Source organism: Poecilia mexicana, unplaced genomic scaffold, assembly GCF_051168715.1.
Source record: "Poecilia mexicana isolate PSO_F unplaced genomic scaffold, ASM5116871v1 scaffold_18, whole genome shotgun sequence".
NCBI lineage: Eukaryota > Metazoa > Chordata > Actinopteri > Cyprinodontiformes > Poeciliidae > Poecilia > Poecilia mexicana.
The window spans coordinates 26,115,347-26,138,977 of record NW_028263387.1 but is presented as its reverse complement, the minus strand read 5'-3'; the positions used below and the strand labels follow the sequence as shown (position 1 = coordinate 26,138,977).

General features: G+C 40.3%; 1 protein-coding gene and 1 non-coding gene across 2 annotated transcripts; one reads left to right on the top strand and one right to left on the bottom strand.

Annotated features, from left to right (window-relative positions):
- Positions 1-5,433: 5,433 nt before the first annotated feature.
- Positions 5,434-17,907, top strand: LOC106926820 (tripartite motif-containing protein 2-like). Its single transcript, XM_015001959.2, has 13 exons — positions 5,434-5,591; positions 6,458-6,606; positions 7,497-7,677; positions 7,782-8,041; positions 13,119-13,257; positions 13,519-13,704; positions 14,647-14,842; positions 15,048-15,151; positions 15,248-15,415; positions 15,510-15,678; positions 15,885-15,955; positions 16,041-16,181; positions 16,256-17,907. The coding sequence occupies exons 1-13, from the start codon at positions 5,493-5,495 to the stop codon at positions 16,406-16,408; spliced, it is 2,016 nt and encodes a 671-aa protein (XP_014857445.1). The 5' UTR covers positions 5,434-5,492; the 3' UTR covers positions 16,409-17,907.
- Positions 9,655-9,727, bottom strand: trnaa-ugc (transfer RNA alanine (anticodon UGC)). Its single transcript has one exon. It is a non-coding gene; the product is annotated as a tRNA-Ala (tRNA).
- Positions 17,908-23,631: the final 5,724 nt, after the last annotated feature.

Below are 23,631 nucleotides of genomic sequence, written 5' to 3'. Positions count from 1 at the left end.
AATCAAATCAGCTAGAAAGAGATAAAACATGAGAAACACAGCAATGAAATAGCTCAAAATATAACTAAAAGACACAAAAATGGCAACAAATGAGACAAAGCAACTTTAAAAACAAAATATATTTTTCTTTTTATCATGGGGATTTTTAAATAAATGTTAGATTGTCTTTCATTTTGAAGAGTCAGATTATTTTACTGCATTTCAGGATTCTTCCATCAAAACAGCTACAAAAGATATTCAATAAAAAACAAAGTTATTAGTTAAACCACTATGAAAGTATACAGTCAATTTTTATTGCTGCAGAATAAAGTTAGCATAACCTCTTTCTGAATCCCACACATCCCAAAAACACTGAAGATGTTGGGATACTTTAAACCTTCAACACTTACAGCAGCAAAACTGAAGCTTCTTATTGATTTCATCCCCGAAAGGGAGAAGAGGAAGAGTATGTGTGGGACCAGTACGTGATGAATGAGTGATTACAACACAGAAAAACAGAAAGTGGACGCAAACATTCCCGTGGGAACATCAGAGGAGACGGATCAGATGAACCGAGTGTGTGTGTGTGTGTGTGTGTGTGTGTGTGTGTGTGTGTGTGTGTGTGTTGTGTTTTCTTTGTCTGATTGCCACCGTTTTGTTGATTTATGGACTTTCTACCAGCAGGTTTCCCTGAAATTAGTTTTTATTGAGCTTTGTAATCAGGTGATGGAGCCTCGTCTGCTGATCCAGACAGAAATAAGCAGTTTTTCAATTAACTGAGTGAGTTCTGGTTCGTCAGACGAAGCTCATTCAGTCATGAATGAACTGGATCGCTGCAAAAAAAAACAAAAAAACCCTGAAATTAAACAGAGATTAACCTCATTTTCAAAAACTGGATATTAAAATGTTATTTGCTTCAGAAGGAGAAAGTATTTTCTCTTTTACTTGTAAAAGTGCTTGTTATGAGGGGTCCCTCAGGGCTCTGTTTCAGTCCCCATTTTTATCTCATTGCAGAATCAATTCCTGACATTTAATTGAAGAGAAGCGACCTTTTCTCACAAGAAAAGGTCTTGTCCGTCGGCCTGTTGCTGATGAGGTGAGATTTAGGTGATAATCAAGCCGGTATGCAGGTGAAACAATTTAACGAAAATGTCAGTGCCTGCTTTAATGTAGTGAATTAGATACACATCGTCCCTCGGACGTGGATGGCCTTTATGTTTAAATGCTGACCTGAAACACAAACCTGTGGAGCTGATTTGTTAAACTAAAATCTGAAATCAGCTCTAATCCAAGACGTTTGGTACCAAACTCTTCAAAGTCTCTGAGTTTTCATGCTTCTTGTAGGAGATAAAGCCACCATGATAAAGAGGCACCACATGTCTCTGAGTTAAACATTGACCTTTTAAACTCTCGTTTCAAATAAAACTCAGCCACAATTTAGTGCCAAGAATGATGAATTTCCCTTTATAATTCTGAATATATGTGAACAGATATCAGAGGTCAGTTGCCTTCATAAATATATTTTAGTATTTAATGTTTGTTCTGCCTCGCTGTTGTACTAAGAGCGTCTGGAGTCGTGTCTGGCTGCAGAACACAGAGGATTATGCCGTTATGCTTGTGTGGACACTTGAAATCCATCTTATCTTTTTCTGTGTCACTAATAAACAAAAGCTCTCAGGACAGGCTGCTTGTCCAGTGCTGCCTCTGCAGACGTGAGCTCCATGTCTGCATGTCGCAGTGAAAGCCTCCATCTGATTGTGTTTTCATGAGTTTTATCAGTGAGAGTCAGCTGCTGTGAGGCCACACCAACAGGTACACCACTATTGTTCTGCTGCCACGTCGGTGTGTCTGTTTGGTGAGCCTTTTGTTGAGCCTCCTCAGTTTGCATCGGTCCAGTAGGTTTCCCAGTCTTTAAATGGTGTCTGATTGCTTTCAGTCAAAGCATGACAACCATATTTACAGCCATACCCCATCTAAAGTAGAGACAATAGATGACAGCAGCAAAACAGTTGTTTCAGGAAGAAAGTGAGCCAATCTGTGCAGCAAAGAAAAGTCCAAGTAATGGCTGAAGACACAAAATCAGACACAAAGGTACACCACCTGTTAGTGCAAACAGAGAATCAGCAAATCCTGTTGTAACAACTCAAAACTTCCAGAAGCAAAAAAGACAACCAGCAGAAGTTCAAACTGAGCATCAGAAAGGACTAAGATGGAAGTGACTTTGATCGTCTCGTAGTTATTGGTGTAGAAAGTAATGATCTAACCATCCTTCAGGTTTGCAAAGTAAAAACAGCCAATGAATGAGGACAAATATAACCCGTCAGTCAGAGGAGGATGGGCAAACTGGTTCAACATGACAGAAAGGGAACACTAGCTTAAATGAGAACTTGTTGCAACCAACGCATGCAGGATACCATCCCTATATTCACGACATGGAAACACATAAGGTCACACAGATTCTCCAAAAACCAGAGTATCAGATTGGAAACCTGTTCTGGTGAATCTCCATTCAAAACTTTAAATCATTTCATAAAAAAGATGAAACAACATTTTCTGGAGCATGAAACAATCAGCTCCTCTCAAAGATCCCTCTGAGTTTCTTCTTTGTAAAACCCAAAACAAGAAGGGCTTGAATTGTCTGCAGAGCCGTAGCAGCCACAGACCGTCACCAGACACAACCCACTGCAAGGGAGCGTCCCAGAATCCTTTGCTGCATTGTAACATCAGAGCATCAGTGAATGGAGATGTGGGGGTGTGCATCCTGGAAGACTTCAGAGGAATCTTCTGCTGTATGATGTGTGTGTGTGTGTGTGTGTGTGTGTGTGTGCTGAGCAGATGTGTGTTTCAGACGTTAGCAGTGTGTTTGTCTGCAGGAGGTGAGGCTGATCAGGACATCTCAGGGGACAGAGGCGTTTGAACTGGATTACAAGTAAAATCACACGGAGCTGCAACCCCTCCCCTCTATGAATTATTCACCAGAACATCGGGCCTCGTGGTTTTACAGAGACACTGGAGCAGAAACTGCTTGGCTGGCAGAAAGTCGATCAACAGACCGGTCTAAGGAATCAAACCTGCTTCATGAAAGTTGTTACCTGCAGTTTCCTGATGCTGAAATTCATATTTTAGACATATTTTCCCATCAGAGGCTTGATCTCCTCCTGACTGAGGCCCAGACAGATTTCTTGTTCACACCTAACCGTCATCATCATCACGATGTGTGCGTCGCTGATGAAGAGGGGAGCCGGCGACCCAGAATGCTCTGCAGCGTCAGTGTGAACTCATTCACATGCTGAAGGATAAATATAGGGGATTCTGGGGATTAAAGAAGCCGTCGCCGCTTCACATTTTCGTTCCATTTCTTCTTGTTGGTTGGTGCCACCACACCCCCACTCCCTCTGTGCAGTCTGTTGCCATGGAAACCCCAACCTTTCTCCCTCCCTTCCTCTTTTTCCATCACTTTGAAGTCCGTTCGGTGACCTACATTGAAAGCTCTTTATTAGTTTTTGACTTTACAAGTTCATTGTGAGGATCGTACCGTGGCAGAGGCTTTCCCTGCTCTGTGGGCCGTACCATTAGGGAGATAACGGAGCTGTACATCAGTCAGAGAATTGATTCATCTTTGCTCTGCTGTCATTTCTTCAGTGCGTACATGCAGTAACTCCTGTCGCTGTGGGTTTTAAAGGTGTCTTCGTTGGTTTTGTGTGAGCAGTAAGTTAGTAGAGCTAATTCAGAAGGAGAGAAACTGTGATTGAAGCAGATTGAAATCAATAAATCCCACAGATAGCGAGAGTAATCCAGCCATCCATCATCCATACCTGCTTCTGCTTCAGGGTCACATGGAGGCTGAGGTCTGTCTCTTAGAGAATTACTGCCGCTGTTATGATTTTGGACAGTGGAAAGAAGACAGAATACCTGGAGGGAACCCAATGCATGCAACGAGACACTGCGAACAACTGAACAACCTTTCAGATCTTTCTGGATTAATGCTTGATAAAAAAAAATGTATGATAAAAATCCTAGATCTTATCTGATGTCACTTTTATTAAACTTCACATCAGTTCCCCCTTTGCCAACTTAAAGCCCAGATTTTATAAAAGTTTGTCCTTGTACTTAAACCATCAATGTCACTTTATTTAAAACGGTAAATAACTATAAAAATCTCACATAGTTTATTGTAAACGTACATTTCTGAAACCTTTGTTTTGCATCCTGATCCACATATTTAGGTTGTGATCCCTGTTTGGCCAATCAGTCTCCTGGTGATCGATTACTAATCATGGTCATAACTACGTAAAATGTGGAAAGCTACTTTAAAGGTGGACATGAATGTTTGGCTGTGTGAAAGCATGGAGGGTAAAACATACTGTATGTGGCAGAAAGCTTTAAAAGTCAGTCACAAAATGACTAAAACTACAAATATGAAATGGAGGGCAGCCAGATTATTGATCGCTTTGTTCATGTTCTTCTGTGACACCTACTTGATTAGCATATGAAAGGATGACAGTTGGAAAATCTGGGAGATTTTCAGACATTGCAAGACTTCAGTGCTTCATTGTTAAATGATCAAGTCATCAAAAGTAAGAAAGTAAATTTCAAACCACACATGCAAAAAAATACGCGTCAAATATCAGTGGATCAAGAGAGCAGAGAGATCCAGGCATTAGTAGACTGCCACCTGGTGGCCAGTTGAGGAAAGGAGAGTTTCGGCTTATTTAAAGCAAACCTCTCAGCTGCTCAGGCCTGCAGAGGGGGCATTGTGGTGATAATGGGTCCAGGGATTATCTGCAGAACTGAATAAAATATAAAATTCATTTTGAATACCTTTTGTCTGCTAGCATGATAACAGATCAAAACACAAAGGACTAAATTATTCCTTATCATAAGCAGTGTGAGCGAGCCTGCTGGTGTCACTGATCGTATCTGCTGTTCAAATGAAAGCATGTGGTCAAGATTTTAATTATTTCTCTACATGTTTATCTGCCTTCCTATCTAAATCTTTATCTCCTGTCGTTCTTTTCTATTTTTCCCCTGCAGGAATCGGTGGATTCATCCTCAGATCTCTTCAAATGAAATCAGTTGAACTGATTACAGTTAAATTACTCCTGAAGGGAAACAATCTGCTTCTCACCTGCTTCTTTTTGGTGTTTCAATGGATAAATAACACCTGGAACTGGAAGAGTGATTTACATGGACTCCATATTTAATCAGGAATGTGGGACAGCAGACTCTACAGAAGAATAACACTGATGTGGATTACTGACTAAAACCAATCAAACCTAAGATCAGTGCAGATCTTTATGTTCAGAATGTGCCAACAGTTTCTACTGGAGTGGTTTTCTAAATGTTCCTGAATGTATAATGGAGTAAAACACAAAAAGAGTCGCGATAAAGAACCTGTTAGAAACCAAAGCAACAACAAACCCTCAGCTTGACCGTGAAGCGTCTTCCCCTGGCTGCGGTGAGGAGGGAGGGGCGTGTGTGGAGGTTCCCCCCCAGCAGGCTGCCCCGCGCAGATGGAGGCCCACCAACACTCCCCAGATAGCAGCAGTGAGGAGTGCACCGTCCTGGAGGCTGCGCCCAGCAAGAACAGCTGCCTGCAGCATGCAGGGAAGGTGAGATGACACCAGATTTACCAACACAAGAACCAAACTGGACATTTAAAAAACACACAATAGTGAATAAGAACATTACAAAAGAATATTAAACCAAAAACACAACAGTATTTACATCAGAGCTTAATAATATGGGTACCTTGATAATAAAATATGTGAAATAGATATAATGTGTGTATGATTATACAAAATGAATCCATATATTAATCCTAATGGTAACATGAATAGACATTTATTGGCTGGTGATGTAAGAGGGTTGTAAAGGAACATTTTATAATGAGCTCTTCACCCCTTTTGTGCTTTAGATTGTGTCTGATGATGAGATCATGTGTCTGCAGGATCTCATCATCAGATTGGTCCAGCTGCTCTCCTATAGACGTCTACGGTGCCATCAGGGGATGTCATTCATCCTGGAGACGAGCTAGTGTTGCTTCCCCATGCAGAACTTATCTGCCCTCTTTAGCAGAGAACAACCTCCTTTCCTTAACAATAGACAAATGGCCAGACCATCTGAATGGGCTCCACTGAATCCCTGATATAACAATCAGGGATTCACACCTATTGTCCAATCAAGTCTCTCTTGTCTGACCAGAACCTATAAAAGGAAGCCAGATCCAGTGTAGGTCAGAGGCGACTGACAGACCCTTTGACTCTGTATTTCTGTTCTCACCTTGCAAGGTTTTAATACGTTTCTTATTTCTTCTCATCCAGACTCTTGCTAAAGTGGTTTTTTTCCATGACAGGGGTGGGTGTAAAAATAAGTTCACACCTCTGCCCACTCCTTTGAACATGCAAATATATTTTACTACTGTTCCTTTGCTTTGTTTGTTTTACATTTATTTTGTTTGCATATAACCTGCCTGCAGGTGGCTGACCTGTACTGCTCGGCCTGTGAGTGTGCCCTGTGTGAGGACTGCTTACCGGCCCATGAGGATCACCCCAAGGTGGCGCTCAGCCAGGCCCTGGAGCAGCACCGGAGCCGGCTGCAGGAGAGGCTCGGGGCGGTCCAGAACAGGTACCAGCAGAGAAACCCCGAAGACCACACATGGACATTTCTATGATAATATTTCTGTTGAGATCTAAAACAGGAAAAGGAAAGAACATAAATGAGGTAAAGCTTGAGTAGGGGTGACCAAAGTCCAGTAGGAGGTATCTTGCATGTTTTAGCTCTCTTCCTGGTTGTTAGCACGCCTCTGGTGTTGGAAACAAGAACTAAAACATGCAGGATACTGGCCTTTTAGGACTAATACTGTGTTCCAGTTGTACTCATAAATGCTAAATTCTGACTTTCCAGTCAGAAAAATCAACTGGAACGCACCTCGAACTGGGATTTCCCATTGGGAAACTGGAGCAACCCCAACTTCCCCAGTTATGACTTGTAAGGGTGACTTTACGATTCAATATGGCCGCTCCACACATCAATAGAAGATGTGGTGGAAAGATATTTATTTTACAAGACACACATGTAAAAGTGAGTCTAAAATCATTGTTAAATGTATCGCCTGCAACTCTGAGCTGAACTAATTAAAAGTAATGTTTGCTAGAGGAAATTAAAGATTAAAATGATGTTTGTGAGGGCTACTGCAAACAATGTCTATGGACGCCGCCATATTGGAATTCCAACTTCTTAATTAGAGCTCTTTTACCTTGAATCTGATGTCAAATCCAGCCCTGAGTTTCCACTTCCCAGGAAACCGGAGCACAGCATGGTGGTTTTGGCTTCCTCTGAGCTACAGAGATATAGCAAATGGGGAAACACTGACATCTGGTGGCCATGTGGGGAAACACAACACATGAAGGGCACAAATTTAAGTATTTGCTGATTGTTTAAGAATGAAATACATGAAATGGACAAAAACAAGAGCAGTTAAGTATGAAATTATCGTTTCCCGTCCTCCTCTGCAGACTGCCCCAGATTTCAGATGCTCTGTCCCTCGTTTCGGAGATTCTCCAGCAGCTGAACAACCAGAGAGCTTCCATCGAAGAGGACATCCAGTCCAGCTTCGAGGACCTGCACAAGCAGCTGGACGTTCGGAAGAGCGTCCTTCTCATGGAGCTCGAAGTCACATATGGGCTCAAACAAAAGGTGTAGACAGATGTAGCAGTGTATTTCCCAGTCATTTGGACTGTGCTCTGACTTTGCAGGAAGAGAAACTTTGAAGTATTGAAGAATGATCCACCTGTCTTTAGGTCCTCCAAGCCCAGATAGACAACCTCACGCGTGGAGACGGGGACATCACGGCCACCTGCACCCAGACGGAGGAAGCTCTGGCTGAGGAGGCGAGCGTGGCGACCCTGGAGGTGGAGCATGAGCTGGAGGAGAGGCTGAAGGAGCTGGCTATTCTGAGAATGCCGTGCCAGCCGGAGGAGAACGACCAGCTGGACCTGGTGATGGAGACGGATGGACTGAGGAAGTCCATTCACAACTTGGGGACCATAGTAACAACCAGGTGACGATACAGATGGAAAATACAACAAAGCGCTGATTATTCTATAGCAGGGGTGTCAAACTCAATTTCACCGAGGGCCACTTCAGCATATTGGCCCCCCTCAAAGGGCCACATTGACGGTACAAATCAGGAGAACATCCCTGCTAAAACACCCCAGACAAAAGGTTGACTTCCCTCATTCAGTTCTGTAGAGGCTTATAATGAGTCAATGGTCCAGGTGTGTTAGAGAAGGAATGCATCTAAAGCTACAGATGGTAGCTCTGGAAAACTAGACTTGGGCAGCCCCAGCATAAATGTATAAAAATACAATGTTAAAAATAAATTAAACACCACCTCATATTGTTAAATAACTGATTTTATGTATTGAAGTTTAAAATATTACATTTGAGTTTCCATGGATATAAAATCACAGCTCAGTTTAAAAATTACAATATTTAAATATTTAAAGGTGAGCAAGCAAATAATAAAAACAAGTCACATGGGCAGACATTATAGACTTTATGCAAAGATTTAGTCTCTGAGGCAACTGAAAAAAATTAATTTAAAAAAATCCTTTCTGAATATCATCTCATGGTCTCTGAACTAAATGCGTCTTTCTGACCGGGAGCTGACAGCGAGTTGAAGAGTTATGGACCGGACGCTTTGGAGCGTCTGGTTAGGAAGCGCATTACAAACCTTTGGTTGAAATGGCGCGTTAAATTCAAGTCTCCATTACAAACCAGAGAAAACTAAAGAGAATGCTACGTTGTGGACGATGCAAAAGTTAATTAGACTGTAACATGCGCAGTCCACTGCTCAACCACTGCGGACTGCGATGATCGCTGGAAGTAACTCATCCAGCGGCTTTAACAAATGGATCCTTCTGGGTTCACGTTACCCAGGAGAGCGGCGCTCTGGAGGAGCTGCAGACGTAACATATGTCCGTTTCGGAGAAGCAAAACCACGCAAAACAAAAAAATAAAAATCCTGGTAAAAGCGCACACCGGACCGCTCAGGGTAAAACACTCAGAGTTCAGTTGATCCGTTTGGATCAGATAGATCCGACTGACTGATGAATTAGCGCAGATTTTTCTGCAGATGGGAACCAGGAGGAAGTTGTTCAGACCCCAGCGGGTGAAGTGATGCTAATTTAAGTGAAGTCGCTTAATTTAATTTATTAAAAGTTATTGGGGTGGGTTTTGTCACTATGAGAAAAATGTAGATGTAGACAAATATGCATTACGCCATAGAATTGGTAATTGAAGTAAAGTAGCTTCGATTTCAAAGAAGCCGACATTGAAGTCGATTGGCAAATGAACCATCACAAAAGAGGAAGGCTCTTGTTGTCTCACTGCACCCCAAGAGATGCATAACCTACAAAAACCATTTCTGTCTGGTTTCGAACCAGAGACCTTTTGCATGTAAAGCAAACGTGATAACCACTACACTACAGGAACTGAACTTCTCTGCTTTGTTTCAGTTTGAGGTTCCAAAGTTGATGATGTGAGATGCAACGCACGGAAATTTCAACTGAGGTTTGCACTCAGATGCCTGGATTCAGAGTACAGACCATGACACCACAGACCCTTGTTGACCTTTAGTAAACACCTGTGATGAATAGAATGTGCAAAATCTGTTTCTGTCTGGTTTCGAACCAGAGACCTTTTGCATGCAAAGCAAACATGATAACCACTACACTACAGAAACTCATGCTGTTTGCAGTGTTCCTGGTAGATGATCCACATTTTGTTAGAGACTAAAGTCAACGATGGGCATGGAACAATGTCAAATACTTACAGATCCTCTCAGAGAGCACAGTAACTTGGTGAACAAACTGTCAGACTTATACTTGTGCCTAATTTCACATTACAGTCCATAAACTAAGCCTGGGATCAAAACATGTATTGAAGATGTCATTAGCAGAGACAAATGGTTCTACAGAGACTTGGCTAAATGGCTATAAAATAAAACCAATACTTACAAATAAAAGATGGTTCAAAAATAAAATTAACACATTAAAATAAAAAATATCTGTGAAATACTATCAACACTTCAAAATACAAAATCTCTGGAAAATAAAATATGATGTATGTTGTTTTGAAAAACATTAGAATATAAACACTTTTATCAAATCAAATCTTCATTGTGGTAAGATCATGTAAGTTCTTCTTAAATCCATGGAAACTCAACAGTTTGTAAGGTAGGTGAGTTAGCTCAGCAGGTTAGAGCACCGTGCTGGTAATGCGGAGGTCGTCGGTTCAAACCCCGTGTGGGGCAATTCATGAGTAAGGTCACACAATCAACACTTCAAAATAAAGGGTTCAAAAATAAAATCAACACTTTACAATAAAAAATGGTTAAAAATAAAATCAACACTTTACAATAAAAAATGGTTCAAAAATAAAATCAACATTACAAATAAATAAGGTTTCAAAAATAAAATCAACACTTTACAATAAAAAATGGTTCAAAAATAAAATCAACACTTTACAATAAAAAATGGTTCAAAAGTAAAATCAACACTACAAATAAATAAGGTTTCAAAAATAAAATCAACACTTTAAAATTAAAAATGGTTGGAAAACAAAATCAACAGTTCAAAATGTATAATGGTAACTGTTTCTGTCTGTTCAGTCCATAAACTAAGCCTGGGATCAAACAATATATTGCAAATGTCATTAGCAGAGACAAATTGTTCTACAGCAGGGGTGTCAAACTCAATTTCACCGAGGGCCACTTCAGCATATTGGCCACCCTCAAAGGGCCACATTGACGGTACAAATCAGGAGTGCCCAGCTGCAGTCCTTCAGACTGCAACTTTTAGATGCATCCCTGCTAAAACACACCCCAGGCAAAAGGTTGACTTCCCTCATTAGCAGCAACTCAGTTCTGTAGAGCCTTATGATGAGTAAATGATCCAGGTGTGTTAGAGAAGGAACTCATTTAAGTTGCACATAGTAGCTCTGGAAAACTAGACTTGGGCACCCCTAGCATAAAATGTATGAAAATACAATGTTAAAAATAAATTGAACACCTCATATTGTTAAACAACTCTTTGGAGCTTCTGGTTAGGAAGCGCATTCAAAACCTTTGTTTGAAATGGCGCGTTAAATTCAAGTCTCCATTACAGACCAGAGAAAACTAAAGAGAATGCAACTTTGTGTTAATCCATTTGAGGAGCTGGCAGTTTATCTTGAGGAAATAAATGACGATGCAAAAGTTAATTAGATTGTAACATGCGCAGTGCGCTGCTCAACCACTGCGGAGGCAGTTACGTTACGCCACTGCGAAGAATTAAAAACCGCTGGAAGTAACTCATCCAGCGGATTTAACAAATGGAGCCTTCTGGGTTCACGTTACCCAGGAGAGCGGCGCTCTGGAGGAGCTGCAGACGTAACATATGTCCGTTTCGGAGAAGCGAAAAAAAAAAAAAATCCTTAAAGCGCACACCGGACCCCGCAGGGTAAAACACTCAGAGTTCAGTTGATCTGTTTGGATCAGACAGATCCAACTGACTGATGAATTAGCGCAGATTTTTCTGCAGATGGGAACCAGGAGGAAGTTGTTCAGACCCCAGCAGGTGAAGTGATGTTAATTTAAGTGAAGTCGCTTAATTTAATTTATTAAAAGTTATTGGGGCCTCAGTCAGTGGTTTTTTTGTCACTACGGAGAAAAATGTAGATGCATTTATCTGCTTAATTTGTGATGAGATCAGGATTCACGGTGAATATTCACTAAACCGCATAAAATGCGGCTAAATAGCCGATGTTAATATGATTATAATTTCACGGATAAAAATAGTACAGGGCCAATTTTTTTTTTTTTTTTTTTTTTTTTTTTTTAATGTTGTCGGTCAAGATAACGGATAACAAAAAAAGTCTAGCGCGACCTGCCGCCCTGACACCAACTCACACACATCTTCATTCACAGTCTTACTTGTAAATCGATTTTTCTTTTCTCGGACGTTTTGATGTTAGCTAGTCGATGTCTCAGTTTTATTCACTGGTAAAATCAATAAGCAGCTTGAGGTGACTCTGCTGCTCTCTAGTGGCGAGAAGCCGTAATGTTGGCTGGTAACAATCGGAATGCATTATGGGAGATGTAGTTTGTCGTCAATTCGTGCTCAAAACCTATTTTAAGTCAATCATGGACCTATAAAACGCTGGGGGGGCCACATAAAATGACATGGCGGGCCACATGTGGCCCGCGGGCCTTGAGTTTGACACATGTGTTCTACAGAGTCTTGGCTAAATGACTAAAAAGTAAAATCAATTCTTACAAATAAAAAATGGTTAGGAAGAGCATTACAAACTTTTGGTTGAAAATTCAAGTCTCCATTACAGACCAGAGAAAACTAAAGAGAATGCAACGTTGTGTTAATCCATTTGAGGAGCCGGTAGTTTATCTGGAGGAAATAAATGACGATGCAGAAGCTAATCAGACTGTAACATGCGCAGTGCGCTGCTCTACCACTGTAGACGTGGCTCCGCCGTTGCGAAGACTTAGAAATGTGACGTCGCTTAGATGTGGATACATTTATCTGCTTAATTTGTGATGGGATCTGGATTCACGGTGAATATTAACTAAACCGCATAAAATGCGACTAAATAGCCGATGTTAATATGATTGTAATTTCACGGATAAAATAGTACATGACCGATTATTATTATTATTTTTTTTAATGTTGTCGGTCAAGATAACGTCTAGCGCCACCTGCCGCCCTGACACCAACTCACACACATCTTCATTCACAGTCTTACTTGTAAATTGATGTTTCTTTTCTCGGACGTTTTGATGTTAGCTTGTCGATGTCTCAGTTTTATTCGCTGGGAAAATCAATAAGCAGCTTGAGGTGATTCTGCTGCTCTCTAGTGGCGAGAAGCCGTAATGTTGGCTGGTAAAAATCGGAATGCATTGTGGGAGATGTAGTTTGTAGTCAATTTGTGCTCAAAACCCATTTTAAGTAAATCATCGGCCTATAAAATGATGGGGCGGGCCACATAAAATGACATGGCGGGCCACATGTGGCCCGCGGGCCTTGAGTTTGGCACATGTGTTCTATAGCATACCCTGCTCTAATCCTGATTTTCTTCCTCAGTGCTGTGGCAAGTCAGAGTGAAGCCATGGGCACCGGCTTGGAGCAGTGCATTGTGGGACATCCTGCTTCAGTTACTATAGTAACAAGAGACAAGTCAGGGGGAGCCTGCAAGACTGGCAATGCCATCTTATCAGCTGAGGTTTGTTTCAGAAAAATAAAAGTACAGACAGAGGGAAAATCTAAGCAGAGATCTACTGGATTTAAAGACACTGAGTAAAATACTTAATTATTTGAACTTCAGCAGATGTGTCCATCTCTATATATCAAATAATACTTCTTATTTGCTGATGTTACACAATGATAGCACCTGCGAAGGCATAAATCAATCTACAAATTGACTGCATGATTTTATTTTCTTGATAATGTTTCAGAAAATTCAGTAAAACGTGTGTCGATGCAGGTATTCACCCCCGACGGCAGCATTGTTGATGGCGAGATTCTGGACCACAAGAACGGTACATATGAGTTCGTCTACACGGTGCCCAAAGAGGGCAACTTCTCTCTGGCTCTCCGCCTGTACGACCAGCACATCAAAGGAAGTCCCTTCAAGCTGACCGTCACCAAGGCGTCCGAGGTCGAGGTCGAGGTGGGTCGACCTAACACACCTGATCTGACATAGGATCAGTGATTTATTGAAATTTTGTAACTTTGATAGAGTATGCTTACTTATACATATATATGGAAAATATTGAAAAATAATACAGTTTACTCTATGATGCCCAAAAATTCAACCCACACTTTGAGGCTATCATTTATGAAACATGTTTACACCAAGGCAAGGCAAGGCAAGGCAAGGCAAAGCAAGGCAAGGCAATTTTATTTATATAGCACCTTTCAGTCAAAGACAATTCAAAGTGCTTTTACAGAGAAACAATACCAATCAGACAAGAAACACAAAAAAAAAAAAAAAAAAAAAAAAATTCAAGAATAGGCAACTTCAAATAGAAATGTTTTTAACCTTGTTTTAAATAAACTCAAAGTTGGGGCAGACTTGCAGTGAGCCGGAAGCTTATTCCAGAGGGCTGGAGCATAAAAACTAAAAGCTGCTTCCCCGTATTTTGTTCTGACTCTCGGAATGACTAATAGGTTTGACTCAGTTGATCTTAAAGGTCTGGGAGGTATGTAGGGCTGGAGAAGATCCGTAATATAATCTGGGGTTTTGTTGTGTAGAGTTTTATACACCAATAAAGAGATTTTAAATTCTATTCTTTTAGCAACTGGGAGCCAGTGCAACGATCTCAGAACTGGACTGATATGTTGATCTCTTTTTGTTTTAGTCAGGACTCTTGCAGCTGCATTCTGAAGAAGCTGCAGCTGTTTTATTGCTTTTTTTGATAATCCAGTAAAAATGGCATTACAGTAATCGAGCCTGCTAAAGACAAAGGCATGAATTAGTTTTTCAGAATCTTGTAGGGACATCAGTCGTCTAATTTTGGAAATATTTTTTAAATATTTTTATGATAGATTTGATGTGGCTGTCAAAGTTTAACCAATATCTATTGTTTTCTTTTCTCTGTGGGTTTTCCAGGTGTCTCCATCCACCACCACAGCAACTAACTCAGCAGCCAATGCCACCCCGTCCACAGGCTCCTCTGACGGGACAAAGAGGCGAGGAAAGTCCCCCGGCCAGAAGAAGAAAGGTTCCAAGAGGGCCAGCAGCGCTCTGGGAACCCCACGACGAAAAACTCAGAATCCCATCGAGGACGACCTCATCTTCAAGATTGGTGAGAAGAAATAATTTCCTCTTGAACATATAATCTGGGCCACCCATCTGCATGGTAACCGTGCTAGAAGGAGTTAAATATGTTGGTGATGCTTGGTACAGGTTCACAGACTCAGGAGGCGACTTTGGGTCAATAGTTTGTACCTTCATTAGCAACACAATGGACAACTTCTTGGTCTTTAGTAGTATGTTCTTCTCTTTTTTAGGAACTAAGGGTAGAAATAAGGGTGAGTTCACCAACCTTCAGGGAGTGGCTGCCTCCTCCAGCGGCAGGATTCTGATAGCTGACAGCAACAATCAGTGTGTTCAGGTAAACTTCAGTTCATCCAGTCTTCACGTCTCACAAAGGTAAATTCAATGCAAGCTAAGTTTCAGGCTCAGACTCAGAAATTCATTTGATCCTCAGATTTTCTCCAATGAAGGTGAGTTTAGGAGTCGTTTTGGGGTGCGTGGGCGATCTCCTGGCCAGCTGCAGCGGCCCACCGGGGTCGCTGTGCACCCGAGCGGTGACATCATCATTGCTGACTATGATAACAAATGGGTTAGCATCTTCACGTGCGAGGGCAAGTTCAAGGTAAGTTGTTCAGTTCCTCAATGCTTACATTTCTTTTCCATCATGGCTGGTTTGGCATGTTTTGGACATAACTGGTACATCTGCTCTGTCCCAGGCGAAACTTGGCTCAGGGAGACTTATGGGGCCAAAAGGCGTGTCTGTGGACCAAAATGGTCACGTGATCGTGGTCGACAACAAGGCGTGTACAGTCTTCATCTTCCAGCTGACTGGCAAGCTAATTGCTAAGTTTGGGAGTCGGGGAAATGGTGACAAGCAGTTTGCAGGTAAACCGGATTTTCCACTGAACTGCTGTGTAAATTAAAATGTGTTAGAATCTCCTGTAAATCTAAGTATGTTTGGAGTTTAATTGTTCAGTTCTACACACAGAACAGGTTTCATTTGAAGCTTTTAATCTTTTGGCTAATCCTTTCAAGAAGGGAAGACATTTTGATATGAAACATCTGATTGGTTCCTTGTTCTCGTCTTGAAGGTCCACACTTTGCAGCAGTGAACAAGAATAATGAGATCATCGTGACAGACTTCCATAACCACTCTGTCAAGGTACGCAACCAATTACAGTCACCCCTTTGTTTTTAATAGAGGCAAATCAATCACTGAACATAATCTGCTATCTGTGTGCTGTCAGGTTTTTACCACTGAGGGAGAGCTGGTGTTGAAGTTTGGCTCAAACGGGGAAGGAAACGGCCAGTTCAACGCTCCCACTGGTGTAGCTGTGGACGTAAATGGGAACATCATTGTAGCTGACTGGGGCAACAGCAGAATCCAGGTACAACACTGATATATGCAGCTTGTTAGCAACAAACCATAGTTTTATTTCTCATTTTCATTGAACTTTCTCAGGTTTTTGATGGCAGCGGCTCCTTCCTGTCCTACATCAACACATCAGCAGACCCGCTGTACGGCCCACAAGGCCTGGCGCTGACCTCGGACGGTCATGTGGTGGTCGCCGACTCTGGTAACCATTGCTTCAAGGTCTACCGCTACCTACAATGATGAAGACTAGTGAAGAAGTAGGAGAACAAGCAGGGCAGTGGTGAGAGCGGAAAGCTAAAGCTCACAACGTTTAACTCCATCTATCCATTGCATGAACTTGTCCTGATGGATTAACTGAAGGAAAGAAATGCCAAGGAAAACGTTCGGCCTCCGTCCTTACATGACCTGAACTTCAGAGGAGACGTCTAATCCTGGTGAGGTCTGGAGGAATGAAGCCAGAGGTGAAGGTGAAGTGTTGCCCCCTCCAGAAGCGTATGTCTGCAGTACTTTGCAGCAACAAATTCCTGTTTTTAATGAAAGATGTCTGCCTTCACCTAAAGCGGAAAAGATTGACCAGCCAAGTATTGAATATAAATGTTTGCAAAAAAGGAAGAAGACCTACGTTGGAAACCTTGCATATTAAATCTATGTTGTGAATGTTGGATTGAAGAAACGTCAGTGGCATAAATGCAGATGTAATTTGGTGGGAATGATTTGAATTATTGATAGTTTGACAATGTTCTGCCTTGATGTATTGTATGTAAAAGACAAAATAATGTCTGGTGAGGTAAAAGGGGTCCATAGCTTTGACTTTTCTTTGTTTATTGTTCTAAAGCTTCATATCTACGGCTCAGATGGTCTTTAAGGAAGCAGTCAGCTTTAACTGATCAGGCTTTCAGTGGAGATGTGATGGAAATGTAAATATCTGAGCAAGATTACGACCCAAGGAATTCCACTTAATTTCACTAAATTAAAAAAGTATGAGAGGATTAGGGCCACTGTAGATTAAAAAAATAATAATATGGCCACAGAGCAGTTAATTTTACATATTTACTAGAAACATGATGGATATTCTCTAATGTGGAAGAGTGGTAAAGTTGTAAAATTAAAGGTATGCATTTATCAATATTAAAACTCAGAAATTTGAATGGAAAACCTCAGAAGTTTACGAAGGGTTAGGGACCTCAGCCATCTTTTACTACCGGAGACCCTCTCTAAAAACTCTTATAGTTACCTAGTATAATAGATCAAATATACCTTAATATGCATTAATACACACAGTGGAAACCATCTCAGGACTACTGCTGATGCTAACATCCATCGTCTTCAAGGTACGGCCAGTTAGTGCTAACGAAAATGAATGGCGCCATTGATTGGCGTATCAATGCGTCAACATATTTAAATTCTCTAAGCTCTGTTTTCTTTTGAATACTTAAAACATGCTTTACAAAAATATTAAAAAGTAGGCAAATTTTCAGTGATATTTACATCAAATAAAAAATCCATAAAAACTGAAGTGTGAATAGGAGGATCAACTCCATATGAGGTTTTTTTTTCCCCTCTGTAGCCACATTTCTTTATTTTATCATGTTCAATGCTCCTAATAGTCTGCAAACTGCAGACCAATGGCGACTCTCCAACCTCCATTTTGAAAGTGACGGCTCTGTAGTTAGGATGGCATTTGGTAAATTTGGATGAATTCCTTTGCTTTGGACCACTTCTAGCTTGTTGGACATTGTTTGTACATATGGATTGTTTTAATTATGGAATGTTTATTTCTCCCATAAGATTGAATCCTTTAAAGATCTTGAACAATAGATTCATCATTATAAACAACTGCTTGTCTGACTGTCTGACTCGTGGAATGGGACTTTGGAAACGGCTTCGACCCACAGCTTGGTGTGTGCAGTTGTGTCTTACACAGAAGAATGAAAATGCTCTATAAATCTATCCTATATATTTGTGAGAACATTTCTAACATTTCCGGGTAAAAACATTTCAAATCACTGACGTATATCTCTGCTTGTTGTCTTGGCAACTGTGAAGAGAAGGCGGGGCTTCTAGAATGTTCAGATTTGGGTTTTTGTTAACGTCCACGGTTCTAGAGCGCGTTTAGAGTTCCATCGAGTTTCAAACTGTAGAATTTCACACGTCTTTTCATGTTGAAACAATACCTCAGTGTTGGAGAAGCATGCTCTTGTTATCACCTTATGCTTCCATTCAAGCATTTAGAAGTCATGTTGCCTTCTGTTGAAATATTTAGGCTGCACCAAATGTGGACCATTCAGGGACAGAATGCTGCAGAATGTACTGAGGATAGCCCAAAACCTGGTCTAAAGGTTTAACGCAGTGAAATTTCAAAAACAATGTTTTCCAAAGTGATGATTTTAAAGGGATTTAAAGGAGACAACACCATCAATACTTGTGCAAATATTACACTGATCTTGCAGTTTTTTGGGTTTTGTTTTCCTTTCCATGAGATTGTAGATAATATCCTGGACAGATTGACTAATGAGAGGAAATGATCTGGTCCAGTCGCATAAAGTCTTACCATGACAAAAATAAATTGGTTATTTTGCTGACAGTATCCAAACGCCTAAAACTGATAACCAATTCATTTCAGTCACTATTTTTGCAAAATTGCAGAGTATTTTCTCGAACACCGTAATAAACTGCCTGGACACTGTATCAGTCATCAATCATGATAAATGATCAATATATTCACAGCTCCTGCATTGATTTTTTTAATGCCCATCCATTTTTATTGTAGGGGTCGATTCCTCTCTCAATGGTCTGCAGTTATGATGCCAATCTTAATTTTTAATGTCTCTTGAGATCCTGTCTCATTAGCACAGAGCATTGAAGAGCAATACTGGTGCTGAGGATTCAGTGAATATCTTCCAACAACTCATAAACCAGTTAGCTGCCATTTAGATGATGTCAGCACTGAGCTAAAACATTTTAAATATTGTCATATCTTTCAGTGGTTTCCACAATAAATCAAAAATAGGAAGTTATTATCTTAATCATATCTAGGCTTGACGATCCCACTGACAAATGACTTTAGTTTATTGTTTGCCTTTCATTTGGTTCTTTATCTTGCAGTTTGATTGTTTCCACCATGTGCTTTGAACTTCTTAAGTGCCCGTATTGTTTTTTTATACATTTCATCAAGTTGTCTGAAACAAAATACGATTGCCTCGTCTGTTGTGGTTGGAATAATTAGTCTTATTTATTTAATTATTAATTTATTTAATTTTGAAAATAAAGTTGTCACGTCTTAAAGGAATAACACAAAAGTTAGCCAGTTTGAAAACAGTGACCGCTGCACCTCATGGTTAACTAGCTAGCTAATACTGGCTAGCCACCATGCTAGTTTTAACTTGGCTAAAACTAGCTAGCTAAACATGCAAATTAGCTAGTTAAAACTAGGTAGCTAGCTAATAGTAGGTAGTTAACTATCGGTTAAACACTTACTACAGCTCACTAGATAAAATCTATGTTGTCAAGCTTTTAATTAAAACTCATTCAGTCTCTTTTAAATGCTAACTAGCTTGTGGCTCTTCAGTCCACTCGCAGATTTACTGTAGCCATCCAACAGTTGCATGTTTAACAGAATAAGTAGATTAAAATTATAGTTCTCATCAATCTGTTGTTTCTTTTTCGATTTTGTGCTGATTGTCAGTTTGTGTAACTGGATTTTCTGATTGTTAGCAAACAAAAGTTGCTGCTACGTCTGAGAGTTTTTTGTGTCTCTCATTGAACTGGAATGAGTTTTTTTCTTGTCAGTGGAGTTTAAATTAGGTAGTTTCCTAATTTAAACCTTGTTTGCTGGATATTCAGCCTTATTATGTGTAAATAATTAATGTGAGTAAAATGATGGAATTTCTTTCACCTACTTGAGTTGAAATATCCTATAAAATGAATCAGGTCCGTAACAGAAATACGATAACATCATAAAAGTGATTGTTTAAACTCACAATGAAAGCCCGGACTGTAACCAGCTTCATGTACTGTTATTGCCTGCTTACTCTCTTTGTAACTACTGTCTGTCATGTCTGTTCATGTTTAAGGCCCATCTCTGGATATTCACACACACTCAACACTGAAATAAAACATTGGTTCCTCTTGGTGTCTCTTGTTTTGGTTTAATTTATCAAGAACATATAATTGAAAGGGCAATTTTAAATTTTTTTTGCTATTTTCTTCTGTTTTTGAATACCAAATGTTTAATATGTAACATTAAAATAGAAAGAGATTCAGAACTTGGTTCTTCAAATACATTTTCTTGCTCTGAGTCTTAAGCTCTGCATAGTTTGTCAAGTTGCAGGTGATCTTCACAGCCTCTCATTCAGATTTTCATTTTCCTGACCTCCAGAAAAAACTCTCCTGCAGTCAAAGGTCCCAAACAGATCCTCTAATATCACTGAGAAAAGTCGAGGTAAAAAACCCACAAATAAACAACACAGTCATAACAATGCAAATGTAAACATACTTACCGTCTTTTGATTTGGTCATTTGCATCAAACCAGACTATGAAAAATGATGTTATATTTGTTAACATCAGATAACAATACACAAGATTTATTTTCCATTTGCATGTTCAAAAGCTACAGCATGCAAACAGCAAAACATATCTGTGAAATACCTGTTATTCTGCTTAGCATGTTTCATAAACAGCACAACATAAATGTACCTGGAACAAAGGGGATGATGGCTAACCTCTCATTTCAGCAGGAAGTCATTATCATAGTCAGTAATTATCTCAGTTTACTAAAAGGTCCAATGTTTTCCTGTCAGGATGACAGGAAAATTTACCAAGCAAAGATTAATCAGGTACAGCATGAACATGAATATACCTTTAGTTTATGGTCTATATGGATATATAGAACATAAATATACCTTGAGTTTATGTTATATATATATATATATATATATATATATATATATATATATATATATATATATATATATATATATATATATATATATATATATATATATATATATATATATATATATATATAATCAGTGAAACGAGATCACAGTGGAAAAACTCAATTTATTGGAAAATCCAGAATGTATCCATGCATAAGAGCAGTAACCATATTACTGTCAAAGATTATAATATTAAGGGAATACAAATCTGACAAAATGTGCTACTGAATGAATTTATGGAGTTATATCAGCTCTAAACATATCAAGATTAAAAATAGATAAATAAACAAAGTTAAAGGTAAACGAAGAGTCGAATCTTACAACGACAATAACATTCTGGTTTGTAAAAATGAACAGCTGACAGCTGTTGAATCCGTCAGAATAACAATTATCTGGTTTTATTTTAGTAAAGTGAGGTCCAGAGAAAAAGCTCTCAAGAAATGACCATCTGTCAGCTTCAGGTTCCCACAGCGACGCCACCAGGCAGGAAGCTGCAACTGCAACAAGACCTGCAGCTAAACGGAAAGAAAAGCAACAGACACGGCCAGAGGCTCCGACTAGTTTATTATCATAATTATATAAAAGTGTTATAGATCTCTTTTCTTTCTGCATTAAATTTACACGTAGTGACTGGTCTGGTACATCATCATCATCATCATCATCATCATCATCATCATGATCATCATCATGATCATCATCATCATCATCATCTTTACTAGTCATTTATTGTCCCAAATGGGAAACCGTGTCCCAACAAATTACAGTTCAGCAATAAAGAAATTAAATTCACATTCCAACACAGATACAACACCAAACATTACAACTCATCCAAAAAATAAAATCTCTAGAAAGGAAGAAGATTACATGTGCTTATTTAAAAAACTTTGGACAGCAACAGTTCTGGTCCTTGAAGATGAAGTGAGTCCTGCTACTTTGTGCTGCAGCGTGACCTCCTGGCTTTGTGCAGGTAAAGGAGAAGTGACACCACAGAGCAGGGCAGACCAAGCCAGTTGACGCCTGCCATCACCAAACACTCAACTCTGCGGCTCACCAGAGCCGACCTGTTCAGAGAGTGGCAAGCAAGGAGGCCGACGAACCAGAGCCACACCACACTGGAGATGACTGTGATGGTGCAGAAAGCTCTGCGCCTTGAATGGTCCAGTTTGTCTCTGTCCCCGCCCCCTTCTCTCGGTCCTGGACGAATCAGAATGCAGAGAACCGAGACGCTGCAGAAGGTTATGACCGGGATGGAGAGAGCAAAAAAGCAGAAAACAATAACAGCTGAATGGTCTGATATGAAACTTGCCAGTGTGGCGGTCAACCCAAAGCAGAACAGCCAGGCGCAGCCGATGCTAATGTTTCTGATTCTGATCCCACGATAGCTTTTCAGTCTGCGGTAGGTGAGGGGATGAACTACGGCCAAGTATCGATCTACACATGTCAGCAGGTTAAAGACCAACTCACCATAGAAGGGTATGTAGCAAAAATACATTCCTACACTCAGGATCAGTGCGTGATTTGTATATAAGCCAGCAATAAAGAAGAAACAGCCAAAGACCCAGATGAGCTCCATGGCAGCCAGGTGGTAGCTGAAGACATCGGAGTGGCTCGCTGCTTTGAAGGAACGACTCCGCCGCCATTTCTGGTGACCGTGGTGGAGGACGAAGGAGGACAGAGGAAGGAGGAGGAGGATTTTAACCAGATTGTTGCCCGTAGAGATGAAGACGTGGAGCTGGTAGACGGTGCAGCGGTAGACCAGGTTGGTCTGCCAGGGGACCGAGGTGTTACCCAACATGTCTGCCTCTTTCATCTAATCAGACCTGATGAGACAGGGGGAAACAGGACAGAGAAAGCAAAACATCTCTAGCACAAAACACAACTTTTACAGGTTATACGGTTAATTTGACATACTTATGAAGTCAAAGGTTTGGTACAGAAAAGTATTAGTTAGCAGGTTTTGACTGAACATGCCCAGGTTCGACACTCACCCAGTTGGAGGTGTTCAGTTCTTTTTGAGTCAATGCCTGAACTTTGCTCCCAGACAGCAGCGAAGCTTCTGGTTCTGTCAGGGTGGAAATGATTCTTAGGTTTCACAGTCAGAGCTTTGCATGATGCAAAACAAATAAAGGATTTATTTTGCGATCTATCACTTCAAATCCCCAACAGCTGATTTTATTTGATTAGTTTTATGGCCATAAATCAGACTGCATGGTACAGTCTGGGTGGGGTGGAGCTGAACATGTGATTCACTGCTACCGACAAAACCAACTCTTTGAAGGGATTAAACACTAAAATGTGTGAAATTCAGCTTTTTAGATGTAGAAATGACATTGAACCTCTAATTTCAATCTCACTTTGGTTCTCCTCTGAATGATTTAACATCTGAAAATGTAACAAATGTTGTAATTTTGGTCCCCAGTCAAACGGAGTCTACCAGACAGTTAAAGTTTTGGGCCTAAATCTGTTTCAGATGTTTCCTTTTGGCTTAAACGCATCATTCTGGAAAACCCTGCAACGATCCACTC